At 43.5% G+C, this 23296-nt stretch overlaps 1 protein-coding gene across 1 annotated transcript in view; it reads left to right on the top strand.

Moving 5' to 3' along the window:
• The window catches only part of kn (EBF transcription factor knot), a 365525-nt gene that overhangs the window by 326373 nt on the left and 15856 nt on the right, over window positions 1-23296 (top strand). The window contains exon 9 of the mRNA XM_080274820.1: window positions 14621-14747. Within this exon, the coding sequence (XP_080130946.1) occupies window positions 14621-14747 (127 nt within the window). The remainder of the gene's footprint in view (window positions 1-14620; window positions 14748-23296) is intronic.

Genomic DNA, 23296 nt, shown 5'->3' with positions numbered 1-23296 from the left:
AACTTTGCACTCCAGTCTTTATTCATTGCACTCCCAGCCTCACTCATGCCGCCCACCCTCACGCTTATGGCACTTACTCCCTCACGGCACTAGCATTCATGGCACTCCCATTCTCACTCATGGCACCTGCACTTATTCATGCCACCTGCATTTATTCATGGGACCCGCACTCTCTCATGGCGCCCACACCCATTCATGAAACCGCACTCATTCATGGCACCTGCATTCGTTCATGGCACCTGCATTCGTTCAAGGCACCCACACTCACTCATGGCATCTGCATTCATTCATGGCACTTGCATTCATTCATGGCACCTGCATTCATTCATGGCACCCACTCTCACTCATGGCACCCACACGCTCATTCATATCACCAACTCACACTCATGACATCCGCATTCACTTATTCCACTCCTGCCCTCACTTACTGCACTCACACACTCATGGCACTAACACCCACACACTCGTGACACTTCCACACACACACTCATGGCAATCCCACACCAACACTTGTGACAATTACACACACACACACACACACACACACACACACACACACACACACACACACACACACACACACACACACACACACACACACACACACACACACACACACACTCTTAGGACGTACACATACACTCATGACACTCCTTCTTACTGCGCATTTTGTAAGGACGCAGGATAAATGAAGAAGTGCAGCCAGGAGAGAACTCAGTAGAACACATACTCATACCTCAGTTGAGTAAATAATTCCTATGGGGTGCTTGATTTTGATGTTAAGAAAGTGTAAAAATCATTCCCCATATCTGTCTCATATGAATCACCCTGTACACTATATTTTTAAAAAGCACTATTAAGCAATTGTACTTTGGTGTATTTTTACAAGAAGTCACTTCAAAAATAACCCATTGGAATTACCCCTTCAGTCTTCTTCATCTACCATTATTTTGTTTTTGGAAGCTGGTGAACATTAAAAAAAAAAAAAAAATGCACACATAACATCTTCTGTAGTCGATGGTGGTAATAATAAACACGGTAATGAAAAAGTTTGCCCACAGGAAGAGTAATTAAAAACAAATTATAAGCGAGAGAAAAAGGACAAGAAAGAATTTATTGGGAGGGAAAAAATCATGCTGTAAAAGAAAGATGGAAGAGGAGATGAGAGGCGGAGGAAGAAGGAAATGCCGTAAACAGCTCATTAGGCCAGTCACAAAGGGGTCCATGGCCACAGCAACAAGAGAGCGTTTAGGCGGGGGAGGTGTGGATGCTGGGCACGTGGGGTGAAGTAAGGGTAGGGGGAGAAAAGAGGGGGAGGAAACGCGAGAGGAAGGCAATGGGGGAGAGTCAAGGAGAGAAATAGAAACCAGAACTTAGCCTGCTAATCTAAAACATAAACACGGCTATGAATACGTACACATACATACTGTACAAGCATTCTCTCTCTCTCTCTCTCTCTCTCTCTCTCTCTCTCTCTCTCTCTCACACACACACACACACACACACACACACACACACACACACACACACACACACACACACACACACACACACACACACACACACACACACACACACACTTCATCGGCCGTGGTATTTGAAACTAGTGTCATGAAAATTAACCAAAGATTTTCAGAAATTTCGATGTGGAAACTGGGGTGGATGCAGAGAGCAGAACACAAGAAGAAATAAGGAGAATACAGTAGATGGATGGAAGGACAAGGAAAAAAAAATCGATTACCAGATGCGCAGAACGAGGATAAAAATAAAAAGGAGGAAACAGAGTATGAAAAAACAGGACAAGGAGATAAACAATGTCAAAAATGGAAGGTCACGACAAGGAGAAAAATGACGTCAGTAGAAGGAAGGAAAATGAACAGACGTGACTGCAGAAATGTGAATCAGTGGTCAGGGTGTAAAAGCAAGAACGGGGTATGAACATCGGGAAAAAAAAACAAATAAACAGAGATAGATCACCGCGTATTTCAATCCACTAAAACAAATAATCATAATCAGTTAGATGTGACAAAATTCTTCATTGTCAAATGATTTGATAGAAGCGACAGGATTGGGGTAGGATAATGTGAGGGGGTGTGGTGTGGTGTGTGAGAGGTGAGGTGTGGTGTGTGGTGTAAGGGTGTCGTGTGTTATAGTGAAAGGGTGTAGTGGTATGGTTTGGTGTGTGGGGTATCTGTATGAGGATTGAGTTGGATGAAGGTATGGGGTAATGTGATGTAGTGCAGTGGTGTGAGGGAGTGAGAACGTACTGTAGGTGGTGTGACTGTGGTATGGAGTGGGGTGGGGTGGAGTGGGATGAGTCGGAGTGAAGTAGAACGGAGTGGTGTCAGACAGGGCTAGGTTACGAGTATAGAGTGGGGTAAAAGTGTGTGGTTGTGAGAGGATGTGGGGTGATGGAAGGTGAAGGTTTGTAAGATGAGGAGGGGTGTGGAGTGAGGGTGGTGTGGGGTGAGAGTGGTATAGGATGGGGTGTGGAGTGAGGGTTGTGTAGGGTGGGGTGTGGGCGGTCTCATTACTGCCTGGTGTTAGCGGAAGTGCGGGCGTGAGGGAGGCCAGAGCACCTCACACAACCACCCTCTCATACCACCACCCCTTGTCCAGCCTACGTACATGCGCGCGCACACACACACACACACACACACACACACACACACACACACACACACACACACACACACACACACACACACACACACACACAGGTTTAAGACAGAAATAGGGATAAAAGAAAAATTAATAGTGAAAGGAAGAAATATGAAGGGGTCGAGGTGATGCAAATGGGAAAAGAAATAATGAAAGTAGAAATGACAGTGTACATGAGTGCATGATAGAAGGTGAAGCGTCGTGGAAAGCAGGGTCGCTATTGAGTAGGGATGAAAAGTCTTGAGCCACGCCAGATCGATGGGGTCATTTTCATTTTGTTCTTGCTATCTCCAAACAGTTTTAATAAATGACACAGCTCTAGTACTGAAGGGGTTGGCTGGTTCTATAATCCTCGTGTTCAAAATGTTCCCAAAGCTAAAAATGAAAAAAAGAAAAAAAAATGCTCTGAAGGCAGCAAAAATTAATATATCACGAGATTTAAAGGTTTAATGGAATGTTATAAAGTGGATATGGAGGTAAACGATGTACGAAAAATAAGTAATAATAATAAAAGCTCTAGAAAGTACAAAGAAAAATTATTACGAATAAATGCCAGGACCAACTTTCCTAGCCCTGGGCTCCTACGCTCCTCATAGGGCAACGTAGGATTAGATGATGAATTTTTTTTTCAATTGGAGTGGATGATGTTATTTTTACATGTTGGTTATTCCTGTCACTGATCTGCCTTCGCTTTTTTTCATTCCTTATTTTCGCCTTTTCTTTCTACCCCGCCCTTTATTCTTATTTCCTTCGCACATCCTTTATTCCTTCTTCCCCCAATTCCTTATTCCGTCCCCCCCTCATTCCGTATGCTCTCCTCCCTCCTTGGCATTTCCTTAGTCTTTCTTTTCTCTGCTGCTTCTCATTCTCTGTCATCGTTCATTTTCCTTTATTTCTTCTACGTTTTTCATGGTGTATGGCTTTCGTTTTGGTAAATATTATGACTATTGTTTTCCTGTTTTTTTTTTTTTTCCCCTATTCTTAAGAGTTTCATCGTTCGTTTCCTATTTCTGCTACATGTCAGGTTAAAGTTTCGTTTCTTCCTGGGTCTTGTATTTTAGTAATAATTTTCTTATCTTTCCTTCTTTGCATCTTGTTTTCCTCCTTTTAGTTTTTATTTTCCCTCGTCATTTCTTCATTTTATCATTGTTTATGGTATGGATATATGGCCTTTCGTCTGACTTCTTTATTTTTGGGTTTTAGTAGTTTTCCTGTCGTTACCTCTCTACATTTTCCTTGTCTCCTTCCTTTCATCATTCATTTCCCTTCGTTTTTATATTTTCAGGTTATATATAAAGATTTTCGTCTTGTCATATGTTTCGGTTTTGTTTGAGTTGTTTTCAGTTTTCTCCTCACTCGCTATTTTACTCTTCTTTCTCTCAGTCCTCCCCCCAAATTCTCTTCCTACTTCTTTTTCTTTTCTTCAGATTTATTTTGTCTTCCGCGTTCTGTTTTCTTTTCTACTCTCACTTTCTCTCCCTTTTTTATCTCTCTTCTGGTATCCCTTGCTGTTTCCTTGTTCCCTCTCTCGTCTTTCATTTCTCTCTCTCTCTCTCTCTCTCTCTCTCTCTCTCTCTCTCTCTCTCTCTCTCTCAGCCTCACCATTTCAGTTGTTTTTTTTCCATACTTTTCCTAATTTAAAAAAAAAAAAATCTTTTCTACATGAACTAAATTTTTACGCACATTTTTCTCTAGCCTATACATATATCTTTCCTTTACTAAAAGCCCATAATCCATCTTTTTTCCATTCCCCATTTTTTTTTTTTTTCAGTATTTTTTTTCGATTGCAGTACCCATCTCCTTGACCTCCTCAGCATACTTAGAGGGTACCTTCTTCGTTTCGCGACTCATTTCCTTTTATTTCATTTCATTTCTTTATCATTCTCTGTGTCTTCTTTCTCATCTCAATCCTCTCGTCGATTTAATACAGTTCTAGTCGACCGCCAACTGTCTATAACATACTTTTTTCTTGTTTTTCTAGGCACAATATATTTCATTTGTTTTTCATTCTCTCTAACTCTCCGTACTTCTTTTTCTTCTCAATGCTTCCTCTGACTTCAGTACTCCTGCAGCAGACCTCAGCCCGCCTCTACCTTACTTTCTCTTCCTGTTCTCTGTACAGCTGAAAGCTTTGTCCTACTACTTTTAGCTCATTTCTTATTTTCCTCAATTTCCCCTCAATTTCAGTACCCCTCTAGTGAATCTCTTCCAGTCACTAAAGTACTATTTTTTTTTCTTTGCTCGCCATTCATTATTCCCTCCTTCATTCGCTTTATTGTTTCATATTTTCCATTTCATATTTTTTTTTTTTTTGTACTTCCCCGTGATAACAATACCCTTCTCGTATTTCGGACCTCGGCCTACGCGTACTTTTGTTCTGTTATTTCTCTCACCAGTTTTAGTTCCCTTTTTTTTTCTTTTTTTTTTTACTCCCACTGACCACTTCTCAACACAACCCTGATTTCACTAATCCTCAAACACAATTTTTGTCTATCTCATCCTTTTTTTTTTTTTTTTTTTTTTTTTTTTTTTTTTAAGTATTGCCTCATGATTTTGAAAACATGCATCAAACTTACTTTTTTCTTTTCTCACTACCACTGATTCCCCCTTGTTTATTCCATCATTTATTTTTTTTTTTTACAATGTTTCTCGGTAGTACTAATTCCAATACCTTTCTCATAGTCGTCAGCCATCCTAAAGTACCTTCTCTCCCATTTTTTTTTTTTTTTTTCGATACTGCTGCTCCTTTTTTCCCCTTTGACGTTTTTATTTCCACATCTAAATACTCCCCTTCACTTCAGTATTCCGTCAGTACTCTCTCTCCCTCACTTTCTTTTCACCAGTTCTCCTGTGTCCTCATTTCTTTTTTTTTTTCTTCCTTTTCCCCCCACTTTTCTCAGTACTTTGCCCTGATTTCAATGTGTGGCCTCAGCTTCCTCCTAACACCACCACCACCACCTGTAAGCCCCTCTCAAGTGACCCCGGGGAACTCTCTGTGCCACCTCGGGGACCAAAGGGCTGCCGTGTTACCTGGGGAAGGGGGACAGGGCCAGGTGGAGGGGAGACAGAGAGAGAGAGAGAGAGAGAGACAGACAGACAGACAGACAGACAGACAGAGACAGACAGACAGAGAGACAGACAGACAAACTGACAGACAGACAGTCACAGCCTGGAAAGGGAAAATGAAAAGAATGTATTTAGGGAGTTGCATCTGGGTGGAAATGAGTTATAGCATTGCAGTTAAGAAAGGACATGAAATTATTGAGGGTAGAGAGAGGTAGGAGTGAGACAGAGAATGAATGATAAAGGAGGCTGGACGCAAGGGTGTATTGGGGAAGGGCGTGACAAGGAACGCTGAAGTAGAGGAAGAGAGTTTAGTTGTAGGCGACAAGAGAGTGGTTCAGCAGGGAGAAGAATATGGTGTAGACTGGCCGGTGTGCAACAGGGGAGGCGCTGAGGAGGTGAGATGCGACGAGGAATATTTTGGTACAGCGAGGGATAATGTAGACATGTTCGACAGAGAAAGTTAGGCACAGTTAACACATGTCGAAAGAGTGAGAGACGTGCAGCGGGCAAGTGTTTGGTTGGGAACGTCAAGGATAGGGGTACGACGGGCAAGGACAGACGAGGGTGCCACAGGGAGAAATTAAGTAGGGGAGAGACGCGTCTGGGAAGTATTTGGTAGGGAATGACATATGCAATTGTGCGACAGCGAGGAACGGGCGAAGTTGCGACAAGGAGAGGTAAGGAATTAGTGATGCGTTAGGTAAGTGTTTGGCAAGGAAGGAAATGGATAGAGGCACAGCGGGGGAAGATTTAGGCAAATGCATGACAGAGTAAGATTTAGGAAAGGGTAAGCCAGGGAAGGGTGGGCGATGATGCGACAGGAAGAAGCGAGGTATGAGTTGAGCAAAGGGCATGTGTTTGGTAGGGAAGGGAAGTATAGTAAAAGATTTGGAGCAGGGGGAGATTGAACCAAGGGTGAGGTAGGACTGACAACACAACACGGAGACGGTCAGGGTGCGACAGGGAAAGACATAAAACAGAGTCGAGGAGAAAGAGCGTAGCAGCGACGCGGTCCGACAAGGGGTCCATGTAAAGTGTCGCACCGGGTCTCCTTTCACCACTTTGACGGGCGACCAGGGATGTCCACTTGCCCCAGGATTTACAAGGTGTTGCCGCACCGCTGCTTTGTGGGGTTAGTTTGTGGTCAGGTGGGAGCGATGTCTACCTACCCACCATTCCTCCCTCCCAAATTATTTTTCCTACTGGCATTTGGGGGAAAGTCGGGCTATTCTGATTTTGGTTTTTGTTTGTTTTTGCGAGTTTGTATATTGTGATATGGTTTTTCATTTTGTTCGCATGCCTTTTCATTGTGGTGCTCTTTATCTGTATTTCAAGGTAAAACGGTCTTTTTCACTGCACTGCTATCGTTAATTCAGAGAACAGTGTACAAAAAGAAATACCAAAACTGTATCGAACACCCACGTTCGCTTAGATGTTCTAAAGCAACCTTAATGCATGCTTAACATTCAGCAATCTAGCACACACACACACACACACTCTCTCTCTCTCTCTCTCTCTCTCTCTCTCTCTCTCTCTCTCTCTCACACACACACACACGCGCGCACGCACACACACACACACACACACACACACACACACACACACACACACACACACACACACACACACACACACACACACAAGCACATGCTCATGCACACTCATGGTCACACAAGCCACACACACACACACACACACACACACACACACACACACACACACACACACACACACACACACACACACACACACACACACACACACACACACACACACACACACACACACACACACACACACACACACACACACACACACACGCCCTCACCCTCCCACACACACACACACGCACGCCCTCACCCTCCCACACACACAAACCCACCCACACACACAAACACACCCACTCACCCACCCACACAAGCACACTCACCAACAACCCCCACCCATACGTCCACGATCTAAAAATACATAAGCCACACAAACTTTTCTGAATGAAGGGCGCCTGCCTGCCTGCCGCCTAGGACACTGACTGGCTAGCATCACGCTTCCTCATAATACTCAGCGTCAGAGGGGCCGACTCCCGTGTTTGTGTACTTTTCGGCGTGTCGCTCCCTCGGCCCTCCCACCTTCTCCGTGGCCGATTCGGAGGCGATAATTTTGGTGTTTACTTTGGTGGGTCGTAAAGGATGACTTAAAGATGGGATGACGCGCGTCGACGGCTGGTTACGAGGGTGCGGGGGAGATGGGAAGGGTGTGACGCAGCCAGACGAAAGATTATGGGTGAGGTAAGAGGAGGAAGAGGGAGATGGAATAGAAAAGAGGATGAGATAGTAAAGAGACTTTGGAATGACGTGTGTCAACGATTGGTTATAAGGGTACAGTAGAGGAATGGCAAGGGTGTGAGTCAGGGAGACTAAAGATTCGGGGTGAGGTAAGAGGATAAGGATGGTCCGAAAAAGGAAAAGGATGAAATAGTAAAGATGATGACGCATGTTGACTATTAGTTTCTAAGACAGGGACAGGTGAAGGGATGACAAGAGTGTGAGGTAGGGAGACGAAAAATTAGGAATGAGATAAGAAGAGGAGGATGAGAGTGTAGTGGAAAAGTAAGAGGAGAGGATAGTAAAGGGGCCTTGGGATGGCGTATGCTGACGATTGATTACGAGGGTACAGTAGAGGGATGGCGAGGGTGTGATGCAAGGAGACGAAAGTTTAGTGGTGGGATTGGGTACGGTTTGATTGAAGAGGAAGAGGAGAGTGGTGACAAGGAAACGAGAGAATGGAATGGTGGTGGGAAGGGGACAAAATGGATTGGAGAACGAATAGGGTTAGGAAGGGTGAGAGGAAGGGAAACTAAAAATTGGGGATAGAATGGGATGGACTTGTGGTGAGAAGAGGAGAGAATGATATGAAAAGGAAAGTGGTGGGAAGGGGACAGTAGAGAGATGGGAGTAGAGGGAGAACTGGGTAGGATGAGATGTGATTTGTGGTAGGGTGAACATGAAGCTGATGATGCGTGATGATGGTATGAACAAAGATGAGGATAAATTAGTGTTGTGAAGGAAACGAGAACAAGAAGGTGAACAAGGACGTGAGAAGGATGTGAAGAAAGGTGACAGACTGGGCTAGGATGGGATGGGGTTTGAGGTGGGGAGGGGGAGATTGGACGGGATGATGGATAGGAACAAGAAGAGGATATAATAGTGGTGAGAAAGAGGGATGAGGAAAGGAATGGAACTGCAGACCAGAGATATATGGAAAGAATATAAAGAAGATGGAAGATTGTACGTCAGAGTGGAAACGACGAAGATAAAAAAATGAAAGGATGGGAAGGACAACTGATAGAAACCGAGAAATGGGTGAAGGGACAGAGAATGAAAGACGATAGAAGAGGGAAGAAGAAACGATACAGAGAACCAGGAAAACAGAGGAGGAGTAAAAAGACAAATAGAGAACAAGAAACAGAAGAAAGGAGAAGGGACACAGAAAACGAGAAAACAAGGGAGGCGGAGAAGGGACATGTAGAGAACGGAAAAGAGGAGAGGAGAGGGGACAGAGAAAGAAAAAGTAGAGGCGAGAAGGAACGATTAGAAAGAACGAGAACTAGGAGTTGTCTGGTGTGTCCGTAATCCGAGTCGGTTTCATTAATACAGCCTTCTGGTAATCTGGCCTATGTAAGACTCCCCTCAGCCCTCAGATACCAGTGTCCCCTCCCCCGTGACCCTAGATGCCCCGGCGATCAGAGGGGACACGGGAGCTGTGAGGCCGAACACGAAGCAGACGCCGCAGTCAAAACAAGGGATGGGGACGACGTGGAGGCGCCAATGTTTGTGTTGGGGTGAAATTTATGTCGCCAGATGGCAGGCCCAGCGTCTTCCGCCCCTCCCCCCCTTCCCCCTTCCCTTCTACATGGCGCAGCGGTTCCCTCATTATCACCTCTACACCCGCTATATTTGTTTGGAGTAATTTGTGCCCCGCCGCGAAAGACTGATGATTATTTACCTGAGCTTGAAAAATTAGTAAAAGTCTGAAGAACCGAGCTCGCAGACTTTTAACATACCGGTACCTAAAAATGTGAGGAAGCAAGATACTTATTACATACAGGATGATGCGAAAGTAGCACACCACCCTTCTTTATACATGTGAAGTGTATATGTGTATAATGCTCAGTTTTCGAGACTTCTACAAAAAGTAAAGAACCAGTTTGACATAACATCAACTTTTATCGTACCATTCCCACTTTACTGATACTTTATTTGCATTATTTCACGAGTTATATTTATTTCGAGTATTCCTGTGCATTGCTTTTATTATTTTAGGGGCGTAATATTTAACTTGGTTGTAATAATTCTTTTCATTTCGCAACCAAGTGCTGTGATGATATTTATGTCAGTTGTGATAGCTCGTGTGGCGGTGGTGTGGTGGTGGTCGGACAGGAGGCCTAACTTAACTGATAACACCAGGAGGCCTCGCTGAGTTACGTCCAGGGGTAATTAAAGCCCCGGAATGCCTCGCCCCTTTAAACTGTGCCTGGTATCGTGGGTGGCGAGAGATTGGACAGCTTAAGGTTATCGCAGGGAGGTGAAGAAGTTGGACAGTCTTGGCGAGAGTGGATGAAAGAATGTGGACAATTTGAGTGTTTAAATTATATTTTTTCGTCGTGCCTGTGTTATGTCATTTTTTTTCTTTTTTTGTTTTGTGCATTTGTTTTCCTACGTTTGGTTAGATCCTCTCTCTCTCTCTCTCTCTCTCTCTCTCTCTCTCTCTCTCTCTCTCTCTCTCTCCTCACCTTTCCTTATCACCTCCCCTTCTTTCTCGTCATTTATCCCATTCCTTATTTCTACAACCATTTCTCCTTTTCCCTTTGCACCTTTCCTATTTCTCCATTCCTCCTCCCCCCGACTCTCCCCTTCCCCTTATTACGTACTTCTTTCCCATTTCTCCATTATTACTTCCTGTTAAGCCCCCTCTTCACCTTACCCAATTTTCCTTCCTCTTGTTCTTTCCCCCCCCCCCTCTCTCTCTCTCTCTCTCTCTTATTTATTTAACTATTCCTTCTCTCCTACTCTCCCATTTTCCTTTTGCACACTTCCATTCTTTCTCCCCTTCCCCCACTATTCATCCTACCCAATTATTCTTTCACCCCCCCTTTGCACCTTACATAATCTTTCCTCACTCCTCCCACTTTCCATGCCCAACACATCTTCTCACCCCTCATCTACCGTGCCCATACCTTCTCTCCCCTCATCTTCCGTACTGCTTCCATCTCCCTTTCCTCCATTCATTCTCATTTCCCCCTTTCTTTATCCCTTCTGTCTCATTTACTCGTCCCATTGCTTCCTCCCTCCCTCTCGTCATCCCCATACCCTACCCATGCTTTTCGCACTCCCTCCCTCCCTCCTTCCCTCTCGCCATCCCCTACCCTACCCATTCTTTTCTCTGTCTCCCCACAGTAACCAGGCAGCCTGCGGCCTTCCACTAAAGATTTCCTCCCAGTCTTATCACTCGCCTCCATTCGCGCGAGAGGGATTACGCGTGTCCACTTCCCGCCAACAGTTTCCCGCGCTTTTTTTTTTTTCCCCCCTCGTGCGCACGCCCTCTGTTGTCGTCACGTGACCTATTTACCCGCCATTAATCCGCCAATCCGGTGTCACTTTATCTCTCCCGCCACTCAACGTCACTTCCGCTTCGGCGCCTCCGTTTTCTCTTCGCCCTTGTCAGACCAGTGCCTTTGGAGTCACTGTCGTAACTGATTTCTATTTTATTTATTTATTTTTTTTTTTAGAAGAACGTGAACGGGAGAAAGAGGAAGCATGTCATGCCTCTTGTTCTTCGTGCAAAATAAAGTCTTAGTTACGAATCTTGGCTATGAGTGGCAAGTGATCTTAAGTTTGGTCGTGAGTCAAGGCCCTGATTGCTGACATGATTGCGGAGACAAGACTTTTCCAGGTAACATATTTCTGATGCTCGTATGTTTAAAACTTAACCCTTTCAGTACGGGAAATCTATTCTAAGGTAAATAAAAATCTGATGATAGCAAGAATAAACTAAAATAATAATTAAAAAAAAAAAAAGGCATTGTACATAAGAGCTATTGGAGAAAGCCTTAAACTTCACTTCAGAAGGTTATTAAATCCTCTAGCTGTAGTAAAAGCAAATTGATAAAGACATCACCTTTCCGAGGACGTTATTTTCCAGTTTCCACGACAAAAGAGTTGAGGATGTAAGGGAGGGAGACATGAGGGAGTGATCGGTGACTGTGAATGGACAGTCGACTGGTCTTTTCGCTACGCATGAAGGGCTTAATCCCTCTTACCGAACCCTCTTCAGCTTGGGGTGTGAGGAGAGGAGAGTGAGAAGGGAACGGATGGAGGGGTGGAGGGGGTAAAGGAAGGAAGGAAGCGAGGAGGGAAGAATAGGTGGAATGATGGAGGGAAGGACGGATGGAAGAGGATGAGAACGAAGGAAGTAAGGATGGAAGAAGGAGTAGGTGGATGAAGGGAAGTACGGGTGAAGGAGGAAGAGAAGGAAAGAAATAAGGGGAGAAGGGCCGGAAAGATGGGGAGAAGGACGAGTGGAGGAGGAAGGGAAGGAAGGAAATGAAGAGGGAAGAAGAGATGCAAGAGGGAACGGATGGAGGGGAGCGATGAGAGAATCCCTTCCTTTGCCTTTGACTCGTTCTTTTTCATGGACTTCCTAAGGTATTTTCCCTTTTTTCTTCGCGTTTTCTATCTCGTCTTTTTTCTGTTCTTATTTATTCGTATTTTTACAGAAGTGGGTCAGTGTCGTAACTGAATTGGGTAGTTGATTTCCTAAGTCCCCTACTGTCATCAAAAGACTATGTTATTTTCCATCTTTTATCATCTAATTTTATAGTTACCGGCTGTCTCCTCTTTACCGTCTGTTTGCAGGTATTTGTGTGTGTCTGCGCTCGCGCGCGCGCTTGTGCGTGCGCGCGCACATTTGCTTACGTGCGTGTGCATAACTACTAAACTCCCTTCTCTTTCCTTTCTCCTCTCCCTCCCATCCTCTCTCCCTCCCTCCTTTTGGTGACACACGTCCCTACTTCCGGATCCTGGGAACCTCTTTAACGCCAGTCGAGTGGAAGGCATGCAGGGGAGGGGATGTAGGGGAGGGAGGGAGGGAGGGGGATAAGGAACAGGCAGGGAAGAGGTATAAGCAGGGAGAGGAGGGAGACAGGGATGTGGGTAGCATGGAAGGGTAGAGGGAACAGGGAAGGGATGAAGGCAGGGACATAGGTTGCAGGGAAGGGGAGGGGGTGAGGAAAGAGGCAGGGGCTGGGGTGGAAGGCAGGACAGAAGTCGGGGGCTCAGGAAGGGGGAGTGGAGAGGTGGTTAACGAAAGAAAACGGAAGAAAGAAATAGTAAGAATACGAGAAAAGTGAAGATGCTAGCAGTTGGTCGAAAAAGGAAAGACTAAATAATGGGAACGATAAAGGATGGTAAACTTGTACAATTACAGAATGTATTAAAATGTGAACAAATGCCGTTCAGAATTAATAATGTAGGCTGTCTATCGATGTATCTATTATCCAGTCCTTTACTTCGCTGTCAGCAACGTGATATTATTATTAACTTCGCCAAGGAGGTTGTGTTTTCGCCGACGTTTGTTTGTTTGCCGGTTTGTTTGTCTGTCTGTCTGTCTGTTAGCAGGATTACTCAAAAAAGTTATGGATGGATATTGATTAAATTTTGTGGAAGGGTGGACCATGGGCCTAGAAGGAAAGGATTAAATTCTGGGGCGGATCCTAATCCGTATCCGGATTATCCCGCACAGTACAGTATCTCCAAAAGTCTCAATGAATTGCAATGAAATTTTGTGGAAAGGTGGGCCACGGACAAAGGAAGAATTTATTAAATTTGGGGGCGGATCCAGATCCGGATCCGGATCTTACATTCACGGATCCGGATCCAGAACTACTGTACTCAAAAAGTTAAGGGCGGATTTTGATGAAATTTTGTGGAAGGGTTGACGATGGGCCAAGGAAGAAATTACTAAATTTGGGGCTGATCCGGATCAGGATCCGGAGTATCTCGCACAATGTCTCCAAAAGTTCTCGATGAATTTCAATGAAATTTTGTGGAAGGGTGGGCATGAATCAAGAAAGAATTGGTTAAATTGGCGGGCGGACCCGGATCCGGATCGTTTTTAATGGCAGTGACATTGCGGAGGTATGCGCCCTCTGAATGCTTTCTAGTTATTATTATTATTATTATTATTATTATTATTATTATTATTTTGGTATTCATTCTCATCTTAAATGTCGGGACCAACTGCCTAGCCCCGGGCTCCTACGCTTCTCATGGGGCAATGTAGGATTGGATGATGGATGGATGGATTATTTTGGTATTATAACGATTGTTTATTTTGCATGAACAACAATATATTTCTATAACCCATTCAGCTTATTTAATTCAGCTTGACAGATTTTTAGAAGGCGGGAATTAGACTTACCTTTCATGAACCCCTTCAGTATGAGAGATCTCTTCCAAGTAGAATTAAAATCGTATTGAGGTCGTAAGAATATGATAAAATAAGACGTCACGGGAATGAAAGAGGTAGTCACTGTAAATATCAAGACACCTCATAGCATCTAAGAATACATAGTTTATTATTTACCTTAATGTAGTTTTTATTTTGTCCCTTTTTTTTTTTTTTTCAAATAAATCGTTATCCTTACCTGTGCTAATATGATTTTTATTCCGAATACCTTATTATATATTTTTTTTTCTTTCGTTAATTTGACTTCTGTTCGGTTCGACAGGTAGTCAGTTCCCACTATTTAGTTCTCTCCCTCATTCCTATTTTTTTTTTTTTTTTTTTTTTTTCATTTCTGTCCCTTATTGCTAATTTTTTTTTCCCATTTCTGCAGGTGGTCATTTCGCAGCAGGTGGACGTGGCCGGCCCCCTACTGGCGGTGTCGGACAATATGTTCGTCCACAACAACTCCAAACACGGCAGGAGGGCCAAGCGTCTCGACCCCGCCGAGGGTATGTTCGGTAAGTACTGAGGTGGCGTGGATGGATGAGGCAGGAATGAATGGACGTGGCGAGTGGCTGGAAGTGTTGACGGGTTGGTAGGATAGATGTAGGTGGGGAAATGGAAGAGTGAATAGTGAGGATGGATGTGGGTGGAATGAATGAATGTGGCAAGTGGCTGGAACTGTGGATGGGTTGGTTGGATAGATGTAGGTGGGGGAATGGAAGATGAAGTAGTGAAGACGGATGTAGGTAAGGTAGGCTAATTGGAACTCCAGCCGAAGATTAATGAGGATAGATGTTGATGTGGAGGAGTTAGTGTGAATAGATGTGGATGGAGCCATGGGAGTTGGAGTGTGAGGATGCATGTGAGTGAAGTGGAAAGACAGGAACTGGAGGTGTGGGGTGGATGGGATGATGAGGAAGGATGTTCATGGAAGTGTGGATGGATCACTGAGAATGGATGGGTTGATGAAGATGAATGATAGTGGAGGAATGGGAATAGTTTGTGGGTGAATATCCAAAGAGTTAGACCGCAGGATAAGGATAGGAATGAGTTTGAGAGGAAGGAGTTGAACTGAGGAATTAGAAAGACAGGGAATGGTATTGGGTGGATGTTCATTGGGTGAGTTTGTAGGGTAAGAGAGTGAGTTAGATGGATGGATAATTAGTATTGGGTTGACATGAATATCGGTATGTGTTGGAGTGACCGAAGGATCATAGATTTGGTGGAGTAACTGGATCTGCCTTCTTTTTTAATTTCTTTTCTTTCCTTTTGCCCATTCCTTCATTTCCCTCCCCAGTGTTATGTCTGCCGTCATCCCTTCTTTCCTATTGCCCATTCTCTCTGCCTGTTTTTGTGTCTACCTTAATCATTTCTTTCCTTGTCCCATTGTCTTTTCTTTTCCTTATCTTGTGTTTATCTTTCATTTTGCCGTCTCATTTTCTCCTGTCTTGCATCTACTTTTACGATTGCCTTCCTTTTCTCTGCATTTTCTCCCTTATCTGTCTTGTATCTTCCTAAATTTTCTCTTATTTCCCTCAGCCCACTTCTTTTTTGTTCCTTGTCTCGCATCTACTTTTGTCTTTGCTTTCCCTTTGCCCACTTCTTTTCTTTTCCCTATTTTGTGTTTAATTCATTCTGTGCCTTCCTTTCACCACTTTCCTTCCCATATTTTACATCTTTATTTTCTTTCTTGCCGACTTCTTTTCTTTTCAGTATGCATCGTCTTTTTTTTTTTTTTTTTTTTTTTTCCTTTTTAGTCACTTTTCTCTCCTTTGCCTTGTGTCTACAGTTATCTTCTCTTTCCTCCCTCCGTAGCCTCTTCCGTATATCCGTTTTCCTCCCTTTCGTGTTTACCTTTGCTGTTAGTATTCTTCCCTAGATCTCATTATAGCTTTTCCCCATGGCCGGCAAATATCCTGAGTTTCCCCATATTCCCTCCCTTTCCCCTCACTCCCTCCCTTTCCCCTCACACCCAGTCATAGTCCTGCTGTATCTTTTCTCACCAGTCGTACATTTTCTGTTTTCCCTCTTCCAGTTCCCCAACCTTTTCATCCTCTCTCTTCATTCTCTCGCCTAATGGAATTTCACCTCTGTTCCCTCCATATACTCTTTCCTTTGCAGCTCACTATCTCATTTATCAGCCATTGTCTCTATACACTTTCTTTAATACTCTTCAGCGCTTTGGATCTCCGCAAATTCCCATATATTCATGTCCTTCTTTCCCCACAAACATTCTCCTCTGTACCACAATATATTCTCCTGTACAGTATCTTGTGATGAGATGGATATACTCCAGGCATTTCTGTCCCTACTCAATAATGACCCAGCTTCCCAGGACACGACATCCTTCCTCGTTTACTCTCCTACTTTATCTTTCAATTTTGTTGTTGGTTTTCCTCTCTTACCCCGTCCAGTCCCTACGCTCATAGACTCTTAATCAACCACTCGCTCTCACTCTTCATTTGCTCTGTAAGATCGAAGTAACTGGGAGGATTTCTCTTTTACCCAATTTTTCAGGCTTTATTTACTGCATAAACATTTCTCTCGTCTTTCTCTCATCACTCTCTAATCCTGTAGATCTTCTTTCTGTCTTTCTATAACCAGACGCCTTAATCTCGGAGGGAGTGGTCACTTCTATTGTACGTATTATTACGTCATTTCGTCCTCTTCCCATTCCTGTCCAACTTATCCCATACGCCCCTCATCTCCCTCCTCACCAAATCTCATCGCCTTTCACTGAATCTCTTCCAGCCCCTCTCTTCCCCTCCTTGGACCTCATCCCATCCCCTTCTCTTCCCCTCTGAACGTCATCCATTTCTTCTTTCTTCACTTCCCTTTACTCCTCTTCGTCTCTAACTTTTCCCATACATTGTGTCTCTTATGTCATCACTTCTTATCCGCTCTGCTTCATCGTTTTATCCCCTCTCCCTCACCTCCTAATACCCCTCCTTCGTCACCTTTCCTTCGTCACCTCTTCCTCGTCACCTCACCCTCATCGTTCCTCCCTCATTACCCCATCCTTCTCTCCTCCTCTTAACCTCCACCTTTCTCATTTCTGCCCACACCTTTCTCACCACTGCTCATTTCTCTCCCTCTTCTCCCTCATCACTCCTCTTTTCTCTTCCTTCCCTCCTTCCACGTCACCTCTTCATCCCCCTACATTCCCTCCCTACATCTCTCCCCTCAGTCTCCATCCCTCCCTCCCCAGCTCCCATTACCGTCTCAGCTAGCCTTAAATCTGAAAGTCCTATAGTTTACTGGGATGAACTACGTCTTTTAGTAACTTTGGACACCCCGGGCGATCCAAAGGCGGAAAAAAAAAAAAAAAAGCGGCAATAGTTTCTCATTTGTAAGTTGGTCTTAGACAATCCCCGGCGGGGCCATAGCTCGCCGCTGATTGGTTTATTCGCCCGCCGGGAACCCAACTCGCCCGCTGATTGGCTCCGGGACTTCGCCTTGTTCACCAGACGCTGGAATGGCAATTTTGGATTTTATATGTGCCTGTGTTTTTCCAGGTGCCCGTTGTTGTTCTTGGCATGGCTTAAGAAGTCAAACTTTTTTTTTTTTTTCCCATTACTAAAAGAAAAGATCAAGGGCATGGCGATAATTGGTGTGTGCACGTATTTTGCTTTCTTCTTCTGTTGTTTTAATTCAGGAATCCAGCAATTTCTATAACCAGCAAAGACAGATCCAGGCTTTTTATGTACCACACTAAATTTGTTTTTGGGCTCAGGAATCGAGCACTTCTTAGGAAGTATCGATTTTTTTCAGCAACAGTCCTTTCCCATTGTTTTGTCTGTTGCCCCAGGGGTTAGGCCGTGTTTAACTTTTTATTTGAACCGAACAGTTTCTTTTTTCCTCTTGCAGACAGGTGTAGGAATCAGGCTTGGATGGTGACTGATTGATTTTTATCTGTTTACGACAGTTACTTATTTCCAATATTTTTATTTAATTCAGGTCAAGGTTTTGGCAGTATATATGTGCAGGTTCTTACTGATCATATTTTTTATTTACTTATTTTGTCTTGAGTCCCACATTATTCACTTTTATCAAAGATGGGATCCAAACTTTGATGGGATTTTGTTTGTTTTCATTTACTCATTTATTTATTTTTATTTATATTTTGCTTCAGGCTTTCATTTTTTTTTTTTTTTGCCACGAATGCTGTGACCCCAGGCTGACCTGACGTGAACCCGGTGAACTGCAGGCTGAATTCACCCTTTCTGCAGTCCATCCTCCTCCTTTGGAGGATAGGGAGGGAACTGAGGAATATTTGTGCAACCAGACATTAGAGTCGCATGGTAATATCGGTGCCACCGCGTGAAGGCGCCCCTCAACAGCACAGTTATAAGACGAGATAGAGGGTAGAAGACTGCTCAGTTTCATTCCCAATCTTAGTTTTCGTTGCTGATGTTGGTGGTGATGATGATGAACTTTCTATTTTTGAGTCGTATCACGTGCGTCCTACAACTTCCCGTCGATTTCAAAGCTTTGTTTAAGTTTTTTTTATAATTTTCAGTTTCTTCAGCATTTTATTGTCTTATTGGTCTGCCTGATGTATCCCTCCCTGAAACACTTCCCATCAGTCAGTATCTGCCTAATCTATCAAATCTATCTGCCTTTCTGTCTGTCTCTGTACCTACTTATGTCTAGATATCTATCTATTCATCAGTCTATCTTTTATTTATCTATCTGTTTATCCATTCATATATCACTTTATCTATACTCATTTCTGTCTGGCTATTCATTTATCTATCTATCTATCTGTATATCAGTCTGTCCATCTTTTTATCTGTCGGTCAATCTATCTACCTACCTATCTATCGACCATAACCCTCAAACAAGCGAGGCATCATTGAAACTAGCCACACCACCACCACCACCACACCAGCACCGTCTCGCCATTCCCCCTGACATTCACAACTTTTTTTTTTTTTTCCTTTGGCGTGGGTGTATATTTTCCAGTAGTGTGTTTATTCCCTAGGCAGGCAAGGTAGCTTTACGAGGACCCGGGACTCTACGTACGGGAATTTTGTCAGATAGCAGGCGAGCGAGTTTCGGATAGTGAGGGGAGATGGGGTTCGGATGGGGGTTGTTTATTCGGATAGTGAAGGGAGACAGGAAGTTCGGATAGTGAGGGAGATAGGATGTTTGGATAGTTAGGGGATAGGAGATTCTGACAGTGGGGGAGTGATTTTTTTTTTTTTTTTTTTTTTTTAAGGGAGGATAAATGATGAAGTTGGACGAGGTGTTACTTAGATGGGTGCACCCTTTGTCTTTCCTTTCTACCTGTTGTCTTTATTTTAACACCTCTTTGCTCCTACTCCTCCTTTTTTCCCTGCCCTTCACTCCCTCTTTATCCAGCCTTCCTTCCTTCCTTTTTCCTCTTTTCTATAGCCCTATCTTTTCCACATCCTGTTTCTCTCCCCCAACCTCTTTTTCCCTGCCTTGAACTCCCGTGTCCATATAATCTGTCCACTGCCCTACCCCACTCTTTACCTTCTCTTCCTTTCTCTAACAGTAATCTCCAGTCCTCTCCCCCATTCCTCTTCCTTGCATTCAGTCATCACTTTATTTATATTCACTGTCGCAACCTCGTCATTAGTCTATCCCATCCTCCAAAACAATCCCCATGTAACCCCCTCCCTTCCTTTCTTTTTCTCATTCACAACAGCTTCCTATCTCTCCATCCCATATCCATGCTCTCCTCCCACACTATACCCACCTCCCTTTATCCTATCCTTCGCCCCTTTTCTTCTTTTCCCCCTTTCCTACCCTCCATCTCCTTTCAGTACCAACTACCATCTCTACTGTCCACCCCTTCCCTTACCTTACTCGTCCTCTCGGAAGTCCTCGCTACCCATCCCATTTATACCTGTTCTTATCCTTTCTCGCCTCCCCTCCTATCTTCCCACTCTACTGTACAACTGCTCCCAACCCCACTTAATTCATACAACCACTTCACGCCTACCCCTGGTCCCCACCTCATTCATAATTTCTCCCACCACCTTACTTTCTTAATCAGTCTTCCTAGAATACACCTTTTTTAAAATCTTTCCTGGATTTCCCAAAGACAATCCTTTTCTTTATCTCCTTTTTTTTCCCCCACAACATTCTCTTCGGGTAATCCTCTCTGATACGATGTTCACGTATCACTCAGTTTCTGGCTTAAAGAACTTGGTAATGTATTTGTATAATAGTGTGAAAATAAAAATCACTGCCCAACCGTGATGAAAGTTGCCTGTTATTTTTACGTAATTAAAAACAAGTTGTAGGTAAAATATTGTTTAGCTTCCAGTATTACTTTTGAGTGTTCTGTATCTTCCATTTTGTTCTATTCTTTGAGGTTCCTTCTCTATTCGTCGTCCTTCATTTTCGTCTCTTGTCGTTCGTCATCCCTTCACCCCTTCCCACCGTCCTTTCAATCTCGCTTTTCTTCCTTTTCGCCTTTCCCCTCTCCATGTCATGTCCCCTCTTCCTACCATCACTTCTGCTTTACTACCCTCCATTTCTCCTTCCCTCCTCCCAGCCATCACTTCATCCTCCTTCCATATCCCCAGACATACATACATACATCTCTCCCTGCGCTTTTTCTTCCTGTTCGTATTCCATTTTTCATCTATTCCAGATACCTTTAACCTTTACATATCTTCTGACTTCTGTATCATTTACTTTCGACCTAATCATTTTTTTTCATTTTTCTTCTTTCCTTCCATCTGTCCCTGTTTCTTTTATGTCACATTTCATCTCTGCATATCGTCTTACCTCTGTGTCTTTTTATTTCAGTCTAATTTTTTTTCTTTCATTTTTTCTCATTCTTTCCATCCATCTATCCCTGTTTCTTCTATCTCACTCCTTCCCCAACACCATCCATCGTTTTTCCATCTTTCCCCCATTTCTCTCTCCCTCCCTCCCTAATGCGTGGTAGCCAAATGACACCCCGCATCGGAAAGTCATAAAGTAGAGTTGACATCCATTTTTCGGTGGCTGGTTTCACTTGGAGGAGTTAATTCACGGTATTGAGGACCGGGGGAAGGGGGAGGGGGATGTTTTTAAAGCTATACGGTATTGGTAGAGGGAGGGAGATTGAAGGGAGAGAGATTGAGGGAGGAAAAGTATTGGGAGGGAGGAGTAACAGGGATGGAAGTGTGGAGGAGGGAAGGAGGTATTCTGGAAAAGATAATATATGAAAGAAGTTGAAGGATCAGAGATTAGGGTAGAAAAGAGAAGGGAGAGGCTATATAGGTGGGAAGTTGAAGGGGTGAGAAACAGAGGGAGGTAGGGATGGAAGGGATAATGTGCCGTACAAGAGCTGGAGGGGGAGGGGGGGGTGGGATGGAGGGAGGGAGGGAGGGAGATTGAAGGTAGGGTTGGCCCGATTGGACGCGATCCAGTCGTCTGTTGGGTGTTTTGAAAATGTGAAACTTCAAGCCCCCTCCCCCTTTTTTTTTTTTTTTTTTTTTTTTTTTTTCCAGTAACCCAAAGAACGACTAACAAAATATATTCGTGTACTTGCCTGCCCAAGTAATATCTGCCACAATGTCACAATAACATGTACAGTAATAAGTACACTCATTGTAATATTGCTTATATGAACGTAATCCATTCCTTTATACTGGATATCGTTAAAGTATTTTATTGAGTACAGGGAAACTTCCAGCAGTCACAAAGGTTAAATGAAGCACAAGACCTTAGGATGAATTTACTGAAATCAATGTTTTTTTTTTTTTTTTTTTTTTTTTTTTTTTTTTCCAGTGAATATGTACACTTGCTTACAGATTTGTTTAAGTTATTTTTCTCTTAGATTAAGATACACTTTAATTCTACTTTTTCACTGGCTTAACAAAGATATATAAAAAAATATATAAAGTCTCATTTGGAAATATAATTCTTAGTATCTAAGTACAAAATGCTGACACACAGCCGTTTTTTTTTTTTCCACCAAATTTATGTACAGAATTATAAAACTTGGAAAATACAGTGGTGAAGGTTTTTATACCAAAATTAATCCTCGTCACTCACCTTTTAGTACTGTAATGTGACTAGTGATTTTTGAGACATATAAAAAACCCGAAAAATCGATAATCCCAGAAGGGCTGGCATTTTTTAATAAAGCCTGGGTTTTGGTTAACCCGGATGGATGGAGAGAGAAACTGAGAGTGGGAAGGTACTGGGGGAGGGAGGAAAGAGAGGCTTGGTGTACTGTAGGTAGAGGAGCTAGGGAGGGAAGGTACTGAATGGGGAGAGACTGAGGGAGTAAATGTAGTGTACGGGGTGAAGGGAGGAAAGGGAGGCTGATTTATAAGTTATACAAGGAAGAGTAGTGAATGATGAGAGATTGAGATAGGAAAGGGAGCATACAGGGAAGAAAGGGAAGGGAGGTATAGTATTGGTAGAAAGGTTGGGAGGGAGAAAAGGGGAAAAGGTACGAATAGAAGGATGGATAGTGTGATGGAGGATGATAATTGGTTTGAAAGATGTGAAGGAAGAGATCGAAGAAAAATTGACGTATTAGAGAGGAAATTACAGAATGGAGGGAGAGAAGAACTGATATAAGTTGGATAGAGGAAGGAAGGGAGGAGTGAAAGATGAAGAGTATTACGAATGACAGGACGGGATAGGTAGAATGGCTGAGGAAGGAAGGAGACTGGTAGCAGATCAGGGAAAGGAGGGGGTGCTAAAGATGGAGAGAGTGTGAATTTGAGAGGTCGGTATAAAAAAGCCTTCTTGCTTTACTATCCTTATGCTTCAGCATGTAGAGTTAGACCTCATAGTCATAGTCTACTCTGTAACAAACAGCTTCGAAAGGACCATAAGGTCTGTTGCTGCTTGCTTTCCTTTGCACTCTTTTGTACTCCTTTATGTGGAGGGAATGAATGAATGAAGGAGTAGAAATGCAGAGGTAGTTGTGTGTGTGTGTGTGTGTGTGTGTGTGTGTGTGTGTGTGTGTGTGTGTGTGTGTGTGTGTGTGTGTGTGTGTGTGTGTGTGAAGGAATGGGGATGTAGGACAGACAAGTGGTTAAGCTGTACAGGCTTTGGTTTGGCTTGTATAAGATACAGAAAG

This window comes from Coenobita brevimanus, chromosome 59 (genome assembly GCF_032717465.1).
Source record: "Coenobita brevimanus isolate Jiangsu-jjx chromosome 59, ASM3271746v2, whole genome shotgun sequence".
Classification (NCBI taxonomy): domain Eukaryota; kingdom Metazoa; phylum Arthropoda; class Malacostraca; order Decapoda; family Coenobitidae; genus Coenobita; species Coenobita brevimanus.
Note: the sequence above shows the minus strand (reverse complement) of the source record. Positions and strands in the feature narration are given on the sequence as shown.